General features: G+C 41.9%; 1 protein-coding gene across 1 annotated transcript in view; it reads left to right on the forward strand.

Moving 5' to 3' along the window:
• The window catches only part of unc5a (unc-5 netrin receptor A), a gene marked incomplete at its 3' end in the record, with an annotated part of 121,820 nt that overhangs the window by 58,892 nt on the left and 42,773 nt on the right, over window positions 1–20,155 (forward strand). The window contains exon 2 of the mRNA XM_079228438.1: window positions 2,774–2,986. Within this exon, the coding sequence (XP_079084564.1) occupies window positions 2,774–2,986 (213 nt within the window). The remainder of the gene's footprint in view (window positions 1–2,773; window positions 2,987–20,155) is intronic.

Genomic DNA, 20,155 nt, shown 5'->3' on the forward strand with positions numbered 1-20,155 from the left:
ATGATGTGGTCAGCTGGACACATGCCCTGGACATCACGGCTCAGCACACTGACAGCTGGTGCACCCTTGTTTGTGTGTGTTTGTGTGTGTGTGTGTGTGTGTGTGCGTGTGTTTTTAGGTCAGTTGAATGATAATGAATCGTCTCGCCTCGAGAGAGAGAGAATAGCAGCTGCAGACAAATATCGGGTCACAACCTGATGCGTTTCTTTTAAAAAGTACAAGAATCAGAACGATTCCTCCGGATTCTTTTTTTATGATAATGTTTGATAGTCATGTAATGGTTACTGCGCCCTTGCAACCCATTCAGCATGATGTATCCATTCAATCATCTTCATTGGCCGAATGATCAGCAAGGGAGACATTTAGCGTCCTGTGTTTGATGTTTGCGTGTGTACTCTGGCAATGGACAATGGCAATTAATGGCGGCTTTGGCCAATCGCATTCAGTGGAATCTAATGCAGGGCCCATAGTGCTGCTGTACGTCTATTTGATTTGTGCATTGACCCGCAACAAGTCTGTTAAGTGGCTGATACTCCCGGTGTGTGTGTGTGTGTGTGTGTGTGTGTGTGTGTGTGTGTGTGTGTGTGTGTGTGTGTGTGTGTGTGTGTGTGCGCACGCTGACTTTGAAGTACATTGTGTCGTAACAATAATCTAAGCCAATTTACTACGCATCAGCCCTCCATTAAGGGTTTGATATAAAGCAGTGCGTGACTAGAATGCCCTCCCATAAAATGACAATTTACTTCTCGAAAGAAATGATGTGTTTAACCTCATTAACCTGAAGTGCATGTACTAAAATGGAGGACTAACCTCGACCCCTTGTGACACACACAAACACACACAGACGCACACAAACATCATCAAAAGTTGAGAGTTCGTGTTGAATGTGACCCCTGCAAATGAGCAGCCAGCGGTGAGTTAACAGCATCAGGAGCTCATCAAGCCGTTCTCACAGCTCGTCGGCGTCTCAGGTGGCGTTTGTTTCACTCTCTGTTTCAACATCATCTGTCGTCTATGAGATGATTAACCTGGCAGGTGTGAGGCGAGTCTCGCCCACTGTTTTAGTGAGCTGTCGTCTTGTGTCTGCGGGGAGTACAGAGGGTCAGCCCGGCCGGCTAATGGCTGTGGTCACAAAGCTGGATGCCGGCCCATTAGAAGAAGCCGCCGTCATTAGGACAAACACACTTCCAAACAACCTGACCTACTGGTCCCACGCTGTTTATTAGCAAAGTTTTGGCTCTCCGTTAGAGCAATTATACTCACCATTCATGATGAACTGTGGCCTTTTCCTCCACACCGCAAGTGAAGAAACACACACTGGCATACATAGTAAATAATGTGGTCCTGAATAGGGAGCTGCCATATTAATGACATTTTCTTCCCTGCAAATGCGTTGCAAAAAGCAAATGTGATTGGAAAAAGGGAAAGTGTCAGCAAGTGATGTATGTCGTTCATTGGACACAGAACATTTAGTTTTCATTAAGAGTTAAACATGTACATGAAACATTAATGGGGTTCAGCGGCAGCAGCAGTGGCATGCTTCACTATCTCATCCTGATAAATTAGCAACTCAGCACACAGGGGTAAAAGAAAAATAGGAGAAGAAGAGAGACATTAATATAATGTGCAGTGGGGGAGGAACCGGCAGATAATGTCTTTATCCAAAGATTGGTGTTTATGACGCAACGTGATATTATCCCGGACCCGGGCATCAGCAAACTGCAAGGATGAACGTAGGCTGGCCGAGGGAGGAGAGGATGAGAGGAGAGAAAGGTCAGCACGAGTGTTGCCGTTTCATTATGAGAGATGTGGACTACTGTCCTGTCCTGCTGCACAGGGAGTGATGGAGAAGGTTGTTAATGCCTGATATGTCAGCCATATTGGATTCAGGGCAGTAAATTAATATTACCCCTCTTTTAAAAGGGTTTTATTTTGGGATTTACTGGTCTCCCCTGAGTGTCGGTGTCGTAAAGAGGTTATTTTCCTCTTTTCCCTCCGTTACGTGTCCTCTCGCGATCCCTCGCGCAAAGCTAATATGTTTAGAGAGAGGAGCTGTGTTCGTGGAGGAAGGACGTGCGCGCTGTGGGCTCCGTTGTGTCGTTCGGCGTTTGTGTCGAGCATATTGCAACGAGCGTAAAGGTTTGCTGTAAATCACAGCATTTGTTCCCCTGAAGGACAGCGTCTGCATCTTGGCTCAGGAGAGATGTTTCTTCCCTCCTCTTCTTCCTCCACATCTCCTGTTTGTCAGATTCTGGAGGAATAAAAGTGAATCTACTGTACATTGCAAGTGATTTTTAAAAGATAACGGTCTGTCTAGCTGTCAGACATCTTTAACCTCTCCGGCCTCTTGCCCTGTCTTGCTTAATGCGGCTAGAGTTAGAGTTCTGGTTGAGGAGCCGTATAACACAGTGTGAAGTGGCCCAGTCGCTGAGACGGGATTTATGGCTGCCAGTCCATCAGTGATGTTAAAGGGCTGTGATTAAGAGCTAAAGTGAAGACCTGGACTCCGCTACCCCCCACCCAGCCAAGAGCACGCACAAGGCCAAGCTCTGTCACTGCCAAATCTTCTGCATACAGTCTCTCTTTCACTCTGTCTGTCCATCTGTCTCTGTATTTTTTAGCCTCTCTCATATACATATGTATGAGTTGTGATTCACCAAGGACACTGCGTGTCTGCATTAGATATTTGACGTCTGCTGCGACTTGAAATCTTGAAAGGGTTTTTGTTTGGCATCCCTCTAAAATCCATTATTTTTTTTCTTTTTCTTTGAAGGGTCCGAGCACGCCACAGCAACACTTCCTGCCTCCTTCTCGGACCTGTTACCTCACTTCCTGGTGGAGCCAGAGGACGAGTTCATCGTGAAGAACAAGCCGGTGACGCTGAAATGCCGCTCGACCCCGGCCACGCAGATCTACTTCAAGTGCAACGGCGAGTGGGTTCATCAGGACGACCACTTGATTGAGCGGACGGTCGACCCCGCCACAGGTACATGCAACACTAACTGTCTGTTTCCTGTCTGAATCATTTATTTCCTTTAAATTTTGGCTCAAATTGACTTCTCTGTGGGCATTTTGTCAGCTGAGATGAGTAGCCTTTTCACCAGTGTTTGGCTGTGTGACATGTACAACTCCATATATACATTATGCAAAGTGTTTGGATCTGAAACTAAGGTGTGTGCAATTTTCCCGCGATTACTGTGCTCCATCCGGCTCTTGGCTCAACGTCCATTCTATTTAGCCTGCCAGTCTCATAATAAGCACATTGGTTTCTGTCTCAGAAATCTTCGCTATCACCTTGGAAACCTGTTTGTTTTTCTCTCTGTTGTGCTGCGATCCCCCGCCTCCGCCATCAGTGTCACAAACATGCATGACACTGATGTGGTGTGATTCAGCAGCGATCTGCAAATTCAAACCACCCATTCACAGTCTGACAACTGATTGGGAACGAGAAACGTGCAAATGACAGGAACGCAGGCACATATGCAAATGCACTCTGATTTGTAGCCCAACAGAACAAACACATGCATAAAGAACAAAATAGACACAACAACTGAGAACTACACAAAAAGAGAAGATGCACAGTTTCCAATATACAGACATGAAAATCCCTCACCTTTCGGCGAAATTCGCCGTTTTGAAACAAAAATATGTCATCCACGTGAATCACGTAGATCTGAAGAGTTTTTTTTTTTTTTTGGGGGGGGTTGGTCAACTGTCCGCCGTTTCTGAGATTGTAGTGGGACACGGGAAAAAAACTGAGGTTGTGATCATCTTACCAATAGAAGATCTTTGACGTGTCGAGTCTTGGCCAATCAGCGTTAAGATGTCTACAGCGGCTTCATTTCCCTCCCACCAGTTTAATAATAGCAAGCTAGTCAGCTAGCTAACACGTTAGCTAACGTTGTTGGGAGACAGCGTGTGAGTTTACTGGCAGCGGAGAGTCCGTGGCAGCGTGTGACGTCAGCCAGGAGAGCGGAGAGTCAGCGGCACTGCGGTTCTACCTACACCGACACCCTACTACATATAAGGAGAGGACAATGGAGATTTTATCCAACTTTTATTTTAATAAAAAAAACAAAATGAGTTTCCTCCGTTGGGTAGCCGGGCTACTGTTTATATTTAAGGGTTTAAGATCTATGTGTAGAAAAAAATTGTATCCTCCAGTTAATTATAATTATGTTAGCACAACTTAAAACAGTTATGCTGGTGAGAGAAGCTATACAACTGGCCTATGCATAGCATCACATGTGTGGGTTCATTATACTCTCAAAATGGCCAGAAAAAGAAAACTTTAATGTGAAACTCGCCAGTCTGTTCTTGTTCTGAAAAATGAAGATTATTCCATGAGAGAAATTGCTGAACATTTGTCTGGGTGACCCCAAACTTTTGAACGGTAGTGTATGTATGTATGCATGTATGTATATATATATATATATATATATATATATATATATATATATATATATATATATATATATATATATATATATATATATATATATATGTATATATATATATATATATGTGTACACACACTTGGGTATTGACAAAAAAATAATTAAAACCCATAATGATCATAGTTTGTCAGCTTCTCGACGAGTGACGCTGTTCGCCCCCCCCCCACCCCACACACACACACACACACACACACACACACACGTCCACCCCCCCGCCCCGCTCGTGTCACCCTTTTCACCCCTCTTGAGTTTGTAGGTCTGACTGTAAATGTTAGACCCAGTGACAGGCTGGCATGAAATGGCTTGCATAATACTTAGTAAGGAGGACATAATATTTTTTGACTCATGGCTGAAGTTAAGTTTCTCCAGCTCTCCCCAGGTTGGCAAAAAAAGCATCTCAAAATGCATCAGATTGATGTTTTAAAATATGGAATATTAAAAATCTTCTTACGGGGAGCATGCCCCCGGACCCTCCTAGAGGGGTAATATCCTTCTCACCTTTTTCACCCCTGACCCGTTTTCATGCCTGAATATAATGTAGGCATGTCATGGGGCGAACTAACTCTAAGTGTCGTTTCAATCTGACACTTTTTTTGTAGGTGAGAATTTCTGAACAAATATTCTCCTGCACTGAAACTTTGATTGGTTTGCATGCTCTCATTTTAGTCTAATAAACAAAACGTATGTTTTTTTTTTAAAAAGGTTGTGACTCATGGTTGAGGCGTGATGAGTGATTTTAAACTTCAGTTGTACAAAGAAACCACTTCAGTACCACAGAGAACTGAAGTTAGAAGACAGGAAAATAGGGTTGTATTTCCATTTGTGGATTTGTTTTGTGTATTAGGCACAGTTTTGAATGCCAGAGTTATTTTGAAATAAGGCTCTGGTATATAATGCCAAAAAAGAGTATTAAGAGTTAATTGTAGCTCCTGTTTTGTGAATAGAAAGTGAACGCAGAAGGGAGCACTTATGGATCATTAAGAAGGAATTGTCAGTGAGTCAACGCTGATCAAATTTGAACAATTACCAACGCTATCTTCCCACTTGTGTTGTTTCATTCACAGTTATTTTCACAGATTTTCTGTTGTTGAGGGAAGTGATAGAAATTAAACGTGTTGCCAATATCAACAACCCTTCTAGGAGCAAAAAGGCTTTTTGACTAGTGACTTAAATAATTAGTGAAAAGTCTACAAGGCGCAAGTGTAAAGCCAAGTGTCAATGAAAAGCCTCAGCAAGCTGTGACATACAGGAAAAGTAAATAATTCCTCCAGTAAGCGGTTTTCATAAACAATGTAATGTTATCAGGGTTTTGGGCATCTGGTTTCCCCAGATACTGTGTTTCTAATCGTCTTAATCTCGTCACCAACACGGAGCGATGCATCTCTGGATTATAAATGATTCCATCCAAAGTTTGACTGAGACTGAAATGAAGTCTGAACTCGATAGTCTGTTTTCACTGCTGAACATATAAATTGAGAAATATTTTCACTGTGAGGGGAAGTTCCTCCCCGTTTGCCCTTTCTCTTCACTGTCTGCTCCATACAGACACACAATCAAAAGAGAAAGAAAAGAGGCAGCGTCTCGGGGGTCGGGGAGAAATGTGATTACTGACCTGCAGCAGAAACTCTGTTCAGAATCTCTGATTGCCCGCGCAACCTGGTTTCCCCTGAATAACCTGTTTATTGAGGTGCATGTAAACCCACTGATTGTATGATCTCCGAGTTATTTGTGGCTCGTGACATTGTGGAGTCGGCTGCCTAACTTTGATACGATGACATGAATTGCGTTTTGTCGGTATAGAGAACACGCGGTGCCCCATAAAGTGCAGAGTTTATGGGAACATCACATTACCAATGCAATGTTAATGTGCCAACATTTAATGATGATGGACCATTTGCCATGTGGTTATGAGCCGCTATAGTCAGCATTTATTTGTCTATGAAACAAATCTGTCGTGCAGACCCCCTGCAGCAGGGAGGGGCTCCGTCTTTGGAAACCCTGTGAAGTTTCCAAGGCCTCCTCACAGCTCTCCACATCACTTTGTGGCCTTTGATGATGGATGTGTCATATATGTGGGGCTGTGCAGCTATGAAGGACAAGTGGTTCTCCAGAATGATGACCGCTCCAAGGTACCCACATCGATCCCTCAAACACTTGTGCTGTTTAATGTCAGCACTGCCCTGAAGAGTTTACTGTTGGCTCCCTCTAATCCCCCTTCCTACAAGAACCATGTGAGGAGCACACATCCAACTGTGTGTGTGTGTGTGTGTGTGTGTGTGTGTGTGTGTGTGTGTGTGTGTGTGTGTGTGTGTGCGCTCGCGCAGTACAGGCTTGTCAGGCTGTTCTCTCACCCAGGTCGTCACAGTCACACCGGACTCTAAACTTGTACCTGTTGCCAGGCAACCAGGACTTCTGTCACACCAGAAGCTGCCCGATATCAACATCACGCCTCGGGGGAGGAGTACCGAGGAGTTTGGAGACTTAGCCAAGTTGACAAAAATTGATTGACAATTTCTAGTGTAGCAGTGGAAAATCACCTTTTCAAAATAGCCCATCTCTCCGAAAGAGACAGGGAGACGTGTCCTACCTGTCTGAGTGCGCTCCACTTAGCAGGACCCGTGCTTTCCCCCTCTATTAAAACAGACAAAGATGTTCATGCTATGCACCCATGTGACCAAGCAAGAGAACGCTCCTCATTAACTAGTGTGTTCAAACTTTCCTTCAACTTTGTTGTATAAATTATGGTTGAGCTGTCGAGTTGATGCTCTTAATTCCAACACTAAAATAATAGAAAACGTCGACACATCAGGGTCTAGAATCGGTGCAGGAGATAGTTTTCACATTGCCACGTTAAACAGAGAAGAGCAGAGCCAATCTTTTTTTCACTCTGATGGATGAGTGGCCTATCGACAGTGACGCACACAGTGTGATGAAGCCTAAAGAGGCAGACGCCTGATGTATCGAAATACTTTGGTATATGTGAGTAATCTCATGGAAATGTAAACATCAAAAACTGCTGTTCACATTGCCGAGTTTTTCTAATTGTTTTCATAAAGGTTTCACAAACCCTGAAGCTGAAGGATTTTATTAACTAATAGATTTGGTATATGACCATAATGTAAACGTGTCAGGCTAAAATAAGTGTTAAAGAATATTTATTTTATATGTAATCTTTTAATTAATCAGGAAAGCCTCATTAAGATTAAATATCTATATTTTCAGACTGAAAAATGAAAATAAATTATATAAAATAGAAAGAAAAGTATGCAACAAAATCTGAATTAATTAGAAATGCAATTACAAAATCATGATTAATATGTCTAATACAACCATGAAAAAGACCTTAACCCAAGAGCTGTCAAAAGCTCTAAATACTAACTAAGACAGATACAAAACAATGACTGAGACGCACACCCAAAACAGCAGCAGCCTAAAGACAGAGCATCCAGTTTCTGCAGCAATGACCAAATTTAGCAATTTTAGATCAACAGTAACGGCAGATGGAGCAGCGTGCAGGAAATCTCTTCCCCGCTTCAAGATGCTTACAGTATCAAAGATAAAGATGAGTCACAGCCATGATGGCAGAATAGGTTTTAATTCAGCCAAGATAAAAAGTAAAAGTGGTAAATCCTCATTTCTACAAATACGGCAGAGCAATTTGATGATATACTGTAAGACGGTATACATTTGTCCACCATATTGTTTATGCCGAGGTCGCTCTCCCTTTAACATCTGTGTGTTTACCAGACTCACTAAGCAGGACTGCTTTATGGTCATGTTGGACTTTATTGGTTTGTATTTGTTGTATTTAATTTACTGGATTAACCAAAAGTAGATATATATGTTTATTTTTTGTAACTATATAACAACATATATAAATACCGCAACATAAGATACTTTGATAGACAATATTATCCATATTGTCCTCTTCTTGCTACAAAATCATGTGAACAAGATTAGTCCTCCTCCATTCAAAATATGAATAGCAATTCCTGCTCATAATCTTGTCAAAGGATATCTATATGACATTCAGAGTACTTATTGCCTCCCGTGGCGACGGCTTTGCTGTTGGCACAGTGCTAACGGCGCTAACAACAGTGCTAACGGCGCTAATAGCGGTGCTAACAGCGCTAACAACGGTGCCCACAGTACCCACGATGCTAACAACGGTACCAGCACTGGCCGAGCTAACAGTGTTTACCCCAGGGGGAACTGGGTGGGTGCGACACTTCTGCGACGACACCTTTGGTCGGGGCGGTATTATCAACTAAAACCGCTTTATAAGAGCAGTGCTGAGCGGTGGCCCTGTGCTAGTTGGGCGATCACATGCACGATCACATGCACGATCACATGCACGATCACATGCACTAAAAGGCACACCAGGCCAGCCCGGCTTTGTGAACGTAGCGCAGAGCAGCTCGGACGACAACAACTCACAGAGCGTTGGTGACTTCACTACGCCACTATATCTTTACATAGCTGATACATGTTCGCTGCTATATTAATGCTCTGAATGTCATATAGAGAACTTTTAAGTAACCGTCATCATTTTTATTATCTGAATGGTAATAAAAAATCTGATAAAACCGTGTTATGATGATATGAAAAGTAGTGAGAAATGTTGAATGTTAAACTAGACACACCTCTAAATATATGACAATATCGAAATATATGACATGACTTCTGGGCATGTTTTCATCATTAAAGGATATCAAATGGGAAAAGGAACCGATCAAAGAGAGCAGAAGCCGTCAACAATAATCCGTTCACCTTTTCGGGTTGAAGTGATATCAGAAAGTGGTCTGGCACAGCACAGTGGAGTCAATATGTATCAACCCCCGTCCATATTCACTTCCAGCAGACGCAGACAAACGTCAAAGTAACTGAAAGGGTTTGAGTTAATAACTGACCCGAGTCTGAAGTGCAGACATGTTTCCGTCAGACTGCTCAGTATTCAGGGCTCAGGAGGACATGTGGATAACCATCTCCAGCGGACGTGACCTCCGCCCTCATCAGACAGGTCTGTTTATTGAAACTGATTCAGTGCAGGAAAGACAAAGGAGCCGCTCCAGCTGAATGTGTGTGCACTGCTCAGTTACAGTTAGTTACTGACACCCCTTTGTATTCTGTAACCACCCCCCTCCACACACACACACACACACACACACACACACACACACACTAGTATACCTACACACGGGGCTCACAACACACTTACACACTTGTCTCTGAAGCTCCTTTCAACATGGCAAAGGGAAAAAGATGTCACAATTTGCCCTTCCTCTCCTGGTATCAATGTCCGATATCGATCCATCTTTCGAGTCTATCGGTTCTCATTACCTGTCCTCAGTAACTTATCTCAATTGTTATGGCTGTGACTGCTTCCAAAGCTCCGGCCGGCTCTGTCTTTCCCCAGGTCATTCTTTATAGAACAGGAGAAACGGAGGCGTCTGGCGAGTCCTAATAAAGACGTATCCCCTCCGAGCAAATCAATGCCGACAGAGTGTTTGCATAGATTAGGAGATTCTCCCACGCTATGATTTCTCATCAGACACATGATAAGGAGACGGGAGATTGGCATTTGAGCGAAGGATTGCTGTATGGGCCGGGCTGATTTGATTGTGTTTGCATTTCATCTGCCAGCATTGATGCAAACGATTTGGATCACGCGCCGCATTGTCACCCCAGCAGGAAACCCTCTCAGGTGGAAAATACATGCATTTCACATTCCTATTTCAATAAACCTCGGCAACTGCCTCATAAAGATGCGGGGAGATTATATTTTCTTTGTTGATTGAACCGGATGTCAACAAGGCTTCTACAATGAAAGCAGAAGAAGATGGAGAAGAAAACCACATGCTACACATTTGCCATGTACTTTGTGAAAAAAAATGTCAGGGTTTACCGTGGAATCCTAAACACTATATTATAAACTCTTTAATATAGTGTTTTATTTATAACTCCACCTATTGACTTGTAAGGGAACGTTACACCTTTCTATCACCTCCAGGTTTATCAGCACCAACTCCTGTCCTCTGTCAATCCTTTGAAGTATAAATGCAACATATGACGTAGTTAGTAAATCTTTTAAAACCATCTATCACTTTGTGGCACCACAGAGCTAACCCCTGCATCTGCAAACAAGCAAGGATTCATTTGTATAAAATACATATTTTTTGATTGACTAGATCCTGGATTGTAATGTGATGATTTATTTTCTGATCTAAGGCGGAGATAAGCTAAGCTTAGCTGAAATGATCTACTTATCCATGGTATTATAGCGGCCAATCAGCTCTCTGATCCCAACTTACACCCTCTCCCTCTGTCCCTGTAATACACATTTTCTTCTTCTCTCTTTTCAGCTCTGTAGAGGTCAACATCATAGATGCAGACACCTTTAGAGCAAACTCACAGCACAGGAGGTCCCTTTTTGCGTGAATGGTATTTAGAAAAATGTGACAGCAGCCAGCAGCTCGCTGTTGTTGTCAAATTGCAGGGAATTCAGGACAAAGTGTTCCTAATAGCTTTGGGGCCTCACAACAGTGATTAAACACGATCTTTAATATATATTGAAGAACGGCCACGCTGCAATTTAAGCGAAACCTGATAGCCTGTAAGCCAGGATCTAATGAACAGAAGGAAATAAGAGAATCAGGGGGGAAGAGGCCAATATCATCCTAAATGAACAAAAAGGCCTTGTACCACCTGCTAAACATCGATCAGTAGCCAAGGGGACTAATTGATAATGCATTATTAGCTGCTTCCCCATAATGGGACTTGTATTTAATCCTGTCCTTGATTGTGGGACAGAGGCGGAAAGATTTGGCGATGGAGGACCTAAAAACAGAAAACAGATGGCAAGGTGAATTATTCCCGTGACACGTCTGCCAACGTGTTCTGTTAGGCTTCGTGTGTGCGTGCGTGTGCGCGCGCGGAGCAATGCAAAGCAACACATAGTGAGAGTCAAAGTGGGTTTAAGTGAAGCGGTGTTTGTCTAGCCTTGAGACAAACTGCAAGTGTGTTTGGAGCAGCGGGAGTAAAGTGAGGCAGGTAGAATTAAAAACCAACCAGCTGTGTTGATTGATCTTGCCGATAAACTCGTACAAAAGCCAATTTCATGTAAGTTTTAGTTTTATTTTGAAATTTGGACTAGGTACACGGCCTTTTCCTTTGAAGTTGGTCTTGACATGCAGGAATAATGAATTTCAAAATTAACCGCAATTAGCGGAACAAAAGTGGGAAAAAAAGATAATTACCATTTGTCAAACAACAACGCTGGCGTTCCAATCTCCCACGCGCACAGCCTTTGTCTTCCCAGCAAAACATATCCTGCTTCAGCCCTGCGTTTGGCTTTCTCTAAAGTAATTTCATATTGTCTGTCTCTCAAAAACTATGCCCTTGCTGGAAGTTGTCATGCATTTAGCTGTCTTTTAGTCAGTGGTTGTTTCTTTTACAGCAGTCCAATCTATTTATTTACCCCTTTTGGTAAACGACATGTTATCAATACAGTCCTTCAAGCCTGCATTTGTAGTTTGTGTGCAGTGCATGGACCGGCAAATACATTTAAAAGGCTGTGATCATGTTGAATTCATAATTTTTTAAATAATACATTTTATTATTATTATTTATTTATTTATTTTATTGGTTCTTTTCTGCGACATCGTGCACAGTTCTTCAGCTTTCCAGTAAGAATGATAAGAATTTTCAAATGCATCTTCAACTTCACTTCCAAAGGCATAGAGTAGTCTGTGTACCTTTTGTGTAGAGTGTCTTGGTCCTCAGAGTGACACGGAAATATTTGCTTGGAGTCGTCTAATTGTATTTCTAAGCCTTTCGGGCCTTAACCGAGACATCTGAATAAAATGTGGTGTGTGTGCTGTAATGAAATGCAGCACATGCTTCACTCAGGCTACTTGTACTGCTCTTGTGCTGCGCAAATAGAGGCCAAAGTTGCAAATTTGCTTGGATTCCACAATGTGCCTCAAAATATGTCATTTTAACACGGTCGGAAATCAGAATGGAGCAGAGAGGAGCCGGTAAGCTTCTTCCCTGCCTTGCCATTTTGATTATAAGCAATAAACTTTGATATTCTTTCTCATTTTACACTTTTAACTGTAATATATATGTATCTTCCAACTTACCTCCACATCCAATGGAAATGAAAGTGGCGAGTGTTATGCTGACGGGGAGAGACAGAGCTTGTGGTGTCAATCAGCACCTGCTCTGCTCAAATCCGTTTAGAAATAGTGAAACTGGGAGATGTCGTGAGGGAGCTGACAGCTAAATAGTCCATGGAGATTTTTGATAGGCAGAGGAACTCAGTGGCTGACAGTTAATGCTTTGTGTGTTTGGCCCCAAGGAGACTTTCACTTTAAGTATTTTACACACTCCTCCAAACAAACAGCAACTCACCATTCTCCTTTTTAAACCAAAAGCTACCAGGTGTCCTGGGTATGGGTTAGTGTTGACATTGTGAAAACACTATTGTATGCTGAGGGAAGAAGTATGGCTTCAACATCCTCATGAAGTGCTGTGTAAAAATAGGAAAATGTTCAAAGAACATTTTCTCCTGAAGCAACACACATAATAACAGCTGGGATGCTGATTTTCTAACCAAAAGCATAACCGTAACCTATAAAATCGACATTGTATTTTCGACAGTCTCAAGTAAGCATGAAGTGGATGGACTGTATTTATGAAGCCTGCTGGCCTTTGGGTCAGGTAGGTGAAAAACAAGCAGGCGAATGCCTCCTGACTCATGTTTCAGGGAAGACAAACCCAAGTCAATTATCAGCAGGTTCCTGCCCACATATAACACTGGTGAATTCAGTATCATGCGGTCACTGCGTCTACCACAAGCACACAGAAAAGAAAATGCAGAGGCGACGCCTCACATGTTTGAGGAAACCTTTTCACCGGAGCGGGTGTTCAGTCAGGCATGCTGACAACAAGAGCACCAGACCCTGGTCTGGGAGCCATCAGGAAGCAATTTTGAGGTTTTTATGCAATTCATATTAATAATTCATTAAAACGCATTGTTTTAGACCAAGAGTTTGTTTTCGGAAGTGGTTTGTTATTTTTTTTTCATTTTTCTTCTTTTTCGCCTGTCTTTCAAGAGATCTCAAATTATGTATTTAAAAGGCCAGTCAAAAGGGCGGAGATTTCTGTCTCCGTATTCAATCACGGGACAGTTCAAGGTACACATTTCACACATTTAATGGATTAAGAAGCAGTGTTTAGGACACAAGCATTGGTGTGTTTTTGTTGTCAAAAGAGTCGTGTCCTTTTCACTGCAAGCTAGTTGGTTTCACTTTCAGGAAAACTGACAATTAGTCATTGGGGAAGCAGCTTCTCAAGTGTGATGATTCACTGTGCTTTTTTGGTCTTGTATGATAAAATGCTGTATCTTTAGGTTTTGGTTGGACAAAGCAATTGAAATTTGTACTTGGCTTCGGCTAAATTATTAATCACTTAATCAAGAAAATTACCATCAGATTAATCAGTAATGGAAAATGTAAATTAATTGCAGCTAGGCTCTTTCGAAATCTTTGGAACATCACATCACTTGCCTTCATGATTCTCAAATCATCATTTCTTCCTTTTAAGCAAGATGGTAATCTCTGCTGCATCTGTGCATGTTATTCCAAAGCGACCTCCAAGCATCTGGTACCTCTGATATCAAACCAAGCTCAAGGGTCCGCTCTTTACTTTCACTCCATATTCTCAATTTTCAGCGTCAGGTTATTTATGAAGCCCACAATGCTCCGTCTTGCATCTACTGTATAAATAATTAATACAGTCACATTTGAACAAAGAAATTAATATTTAAAGGCTCAGTCCGTGTTCGGTCTGCAGCACTTCAACCCCTCATGCGGAGCATTGTTGTTGATTCTGGACTCAACACCATATGACCACTGGGGCAAGTGGGGTTTAAACAGATTACAGGTGAAGGTCGTGAATATTTCCAAAGTTTTATTGTTTTAAGATCCAGCCATTCTTCCATTTCTTACACCACGGGATATGTTGTATAGTAACATTTAGTTGTATGTTCTTTTAACTTCTTTTTTTCTGCTTGAATCACGGGGTGTATATTGTGACCATTTTTTTTCACGTTGGCTATATTGTGACTGGTATCTGGTACGTCACATTTTGCTGACCCGATTGTTTGTCATTACCCTTTAAGAAAGATTGATTCTGAGGCACATAACTCTGTGTCTACATCACAGCACAATGTTGACACTGACTATTTGGAGGTTTACCATGATGCTCGGAGTCCGTGATTTTCATGCCAGGAGATTATTCCACATATCATAATTCCTTAACTAGTGAAAGCAGTCTGGCACACTGGGTGGCTGTGGCTCATGGGTAGAGTGGTTGTCCTGCGACTGCAAGGTTCACGGTTTGATCCCTGGTCTCCCCATAGTGTGCATGTCTTCAGGCCTTTGAGCAAGACACTGAACCCCCAGCTCCCTGGGCGCTTCACAGCAGCCCACTGCTCCTAAATTGCTACGGATGGGTTAAATGCATGTATGTAATATGATGAATGTAATAATGTTTTTTTTGTGTGCAATTATGGGATTCTTTTTTTGTTTTGTTGCAAAAACAATAATTTGAGATTGGAGCGTAACAAAGGTTTCTTGCAAAAAGAATATGAGATCTTGCAGAAATCTACAAAAGCAATCTAGATAATATCACTTGATGTTCACCAGATGACTTCTTACCCACAGAAGGTGTTTAGAATGAAACAAGTGATGAGAAGACTATTGGTTTAATCACAGCTAAAAATGGCAAGAGGAATAGTTAATGCTCATCAAAACAGACATGTTCATTTAGTATGAGTTACAATATGAGTCATTATCCACAAACTGCGTTATTTATTACAAATACAAATGTACATTTTGGTGCCTCAAAGTAGAAAGACTTTCAGAGCCTGTGTGTTTGCCTCAGGCTTTTTACCGACTGCTGTTTGTTTTGCTTAATATTTACATTCGCCATCATTGGATTACCAAAAAACATCTGCCTTCTAACTTAAACACTACCGGCCAAAGGCCCAGGAGGGACCAACCGATCACAGGCAGAGAGGGGAAACCCAAATGCAATTTGTATGTCACAGAGCACTCTGCAAGCAGATGGGAGCCAGGCTGACTTACCTGAAGCAGTTTTCCTTATTTACTTCGGCGCCCAAGGTTATGTCAGACAAGGGGAAGAGAAGCATGTTAGTCGGCGCAAATTATCAGGGCTTTCATGTGTAACGTTCTATCAGATCTTCCCACTTTGCAGAATGTAATGGAAGCAGAAGCAAAGTGCTCCGGGCCTTCACCTCTGACTTGTTCTCATTCGAGGCAGGACAAGGTGTGTGTAGGAGATAAAGGAGAAGGCCCTTGTCACTCCCAGCCTGAAGACTGTGGCATCTAGAACATTCTGCTCTTGCCAATCATCAGGGTCAGGATATTGGATAGAGAGTAATTACAATGAGGGCACTTTAGTAAGGGCGCTGTGGTAAATCACACCACTGCCTCTGTGAGTGTGTGTGTATCAGCGCTATTAAGGAAAGGTTGAGCAAACTAATTATGGACGGACAATGTAAATAGAAAATCCATTGCTTTGAATTAATGTCCATTTGATGTTATCAGTTGTGGCTTTTCTGAGGTGGCCTACGACCAAACATAGGCAAAGGAGACCCGATTCCAACGTCTGCCATGAGATGTCTGCTCATGCTCGGTGACATGTTAAAGCTATTTTAAAGTTGTATGCATCAATTCATTATCACGTCGCAAACCTGCGAACACCTGTGCAACTAAAAACATTTAGGTTCACTGTGTGTGTGTGTGTGTGTGTGTGTGTGTGTGTGTGTGTGTGTGTGTGTGTGTGTGTGTGTGTGTGTGTGTGAGTTGCAGAATGAAGATCTCATTGTCATGGGGCATGCAAAGTGTGTACATCATTATTCATTATTACTACTGAGCTCAAACGATTTCCACTCAAAGTCTAAGCCCCTCACATATTGCACGCCTGACTATTAACCCTTAAACGGTCGTCTCTTGTGTGATGTTATTTTAAAAGGTAGTTTTTTAAAAGTGTGTTTTCCCACGGTAAACCTTTTCAGGTGGCTTCAGGAAGTTAACTGTAGACAAATCATTCTTGGTATTTCTTAAATGTTTCTTAGTTTATGGTTAAAGTTTCATCATTTAGCATGTTTTTTATTATTTTGTTTAGTTTCAGACTCTCAAAAAAGAGTGATGACTTAAGAATATATATTTTTTAAACAGTCTCTTTCAAATACCAGTTGTGGACATTAAAGGCTCTCTATACAATGCTCACCGCAACTATTTGCTCTGTAAAGATTTACTGGACCTACAGAGACTGAAGTCACTCTCTCTCTGTGTGTGTGTTGTCATCCGAGCTGCTCTGTGCTTTGTTGACACAGCCAGGTCGGCAGTGTGTCATTAACTGCATGTTAGTGCAGGCGAGCATGTTTTTATTTTTATATAAATGCTCCATGGTTATGTTATGTGTATAAAAAAAAAGTAATACAATTTAAATATAAAAGAGAGTTAAAAAAAAAGAAAGAAGCCTTTTTATGGCTCTTAAAAAATAAAATAAAAATACTTTGATCAAGGTGGGGGTTAAGGGTTAAAGAGACCTGCACTTGCAGTTGCTTAGTAACAGAGGCAGAATTACAAAACGGGCATGTTAGTTCATGAACTATGGCGTTATATTTGTGCCTCATTCCTGAGCCAGCAATGGGAGATTTAGAGCACAGATATATATATATATATATGTATATATCTATATATGTATAGATATATACATATATATATATATATATATATATATATATATATATATATATATATATAATATATTTCCCAAGCACATTCATTATATTTTAAAGAGAAATGATAAACAGCAATTTTAGCAGAGCACTTTTAGTTTGACAAAACATAAATCAATTCTGTGGTCAATAAATCATTATGCATATTTGTTATTTTCTATATTGACGTGAAGTAATATCCTCTCTCAGTTTTGCTCATTACCTCTCACAGACGGGGAAGAAGGGACATTCTGATTGTTCTGTTTGTTCTCCAATTAGAGAACTATCATCCCAGAGGCATGATCAAAAATAATAACTGTCTGGAGTAGAGTTGTTTGACTATGAGTGGATTAAAACACAGGTCAGTATTTTTCATCTTGATTTATTATTTATACCTGATACAGTGATGCTGTTTTCACCATGTGATTCTGATGTGTTCGGTGGCTGTAAATCAAATATTGCTTCCTATGGAGATGAAACAGCCAATCAGAATGTACCTTCTTGTATTTGTTGATTTTGTGGCACATTGTATAGCGCTGTGCCAGGTTGAGAGAGCATTCATAAATAAATTATTAATATTAATAATGTAGTGTTTGAATTCCATCTTAATATGGATGCCTAAATTAATTTATTGAACACAGAATAGATTTGAATTAACTTTTCTTTTTTTGTAAGATTGCAATGTATAATTTTCTGTGCTTCAAATCTCCCATTGTTCGCTAAGCGACGAGGCACAGATATAGCGCCGTAGACTCCACCTGAGTCTCCTTGGATTGGCATTGGACTGAACCTAGCCGGATTGATTGGAGCGCTACCTGCTCGCCTGTTTGTCAGCCATGAATAATCTGTAACGACATTCAGAGCATCAGCAGGGGCCTTGCAGCGTGCATTCATTGTGGAAAATGGACAGCTCAATCAAAAGAAGCTCTTGAAAAGCTGGTCATAACCAGAGGCAGAGCCTTGACCCAGAACGCTGTCCCACTGACTCGAGTCGCAACCTCACCAACATCCCTAAATGGGAAGCCTGACTGTATTCCCGATGAACTCAAGCCTCTTTTTGCTTCCCCTCCTCCTCCTCCTGCTGCCATCTCTCTTCCTGTATAATAGATCCATGCTTCACTCAGAAGGCCACGTCAGCCTTGTTAGGAGGCAGACGCGTAAGGCGCCACCTGCCATTCTCAGCTGTCTCCGTCATAGCATGGGCCACCCATCACCTCACTGCTTTACATGGTAATGGAAGTCTCAGGACTTGATGATAAAATAGTTATGACCTTGGCTCCATAACCTGGGGTTAACTCTGAATTATTTACACATGGAAAACCTGCACAGGTTGTTATGTACCTGTGTTTGTGGACTAACATCAACTGGCAGTTGTCCAAATTATTTTTTGACAGCTTGGTTTGGTGTCAGGATTTCTTTCGTGTATTAAAGGTAAAGTAATTGGTCTGTGGAAGAGGGCATTGTGGATTGAAAAGGAGCTCTGCGCGCATGATGCTGTTGATGACACTGATGCCATCCTGTACAAAGAGGAACCGCAGGAGGAAATGAAACACTTAGAGCGTGCTTTTGACCGGTTGCCAGGATGTACAGACGGTGCATTCTTAAAAGCGTTCATCTGTGATGTCTCCCCTCAACCATTGTGAACTCTCTCCCTTGAAATGGTGCATTCCCCTGATGTAGACCCAACCCTAATCCCCCTACATCCACTGATGAATCCCAGCCACACACACAGTAGGGATGCCGCCTAATTGAATTTCCTTGGACACAATGAACACACACTCAGGACCTGCAAGTTCCAGTCCTTGCCTTTGATAAGCAAATGACCCCCGTGGAATTGAGGTCACAGCCTGCGAAAACAAGAGTGAGGGAGAGAAAAATAAAGTCCCGCGCTCAGACAAGCCCAATATCGACTCACCCGGGATTGAGACCAATGATGTTTACCCTGTGTGTGTTGAGCCCCTGATGGCTCAAGGGGAAATTCATATCCCACACACACACACACACACACACACACACACACACACACACACACACACACACACACACACTCAGATGTCTGTGCTCTTGTCTCTTACAGTGCAACTTTTTCCCACTTAAGTGCTTCTGTTCTTTTTTTACATCTAAATAGGGTGCAAGTGTAAATAATTGTGTCTTTGCCACAGATTAGAATAAAGGCCAGTACAGTAAATGTTGGTGTGTGTGTGTGTGTGTGTGTGTGTGTGTGTGTGTGTGTGTGTGTGTGTGTGTGTGTGTGTGTGTGTGTGGATCTAGTAATAGCTTTTATTGTACTTCATTGCCCAAAGACTTTGCACCAAGCTCCATCTTACAACAGTACGGTCAGTTAATTCATGAACTCAGCCACTCTGCGTCCTTTTATTTGGTTTGTTAAAAGTCAAGAAGTCTTGAGGCAGAACTGTGTGTTTGCTTTGGTGTCTCTAAGAGTGCACGGCACAGATGCTTTTACAGATGCTCCTTTTAAACACAAGCCCTGCATGCTTTTCATCTGCTTTACGCACAAATTGAAATTGTTGAGGAACAGAACTTTGTATATTCAGGTGAAATTAATCACAGAACATCAAGAGAGTCATTTTCAAATTGGGGGCGCGGTACATGTTGCCTCACTCGTTCTCCCACACTGTCAGTTTGATGTATTCACTAAAATCTGTAAAACAATGTCTGATGATTGTCCAGTCTGTAATTATTACTGTGCACTTGCAGCAGTTATTATCTACAAGGAGCATTGAGGGCCTAGTTTTTTCCCCTGGGCTTTCCCGGGTAACTTAGAGGTTCACTAATTGCAGTAGGTTGTTGGGACTGAATACACACTTTTAAGTAGGCACTACTTCATACAGGTCTGAAACACTTCTATACAAGTTTTTGGGGTAAA

Source organism: Taurulus bubalis (genome assembly GCF_910589615.1).
Source record: "Taurulus bubalis genome assembly, chromosome: 13".
In the NCBI taxonomy this organism is placed as follows: domain Eukaryota; kingdom Metazoa; phylum Chordata; class Actinopteri; order Perciformes; family Cottidae; genus Taurulus; species Taurulus bubalis.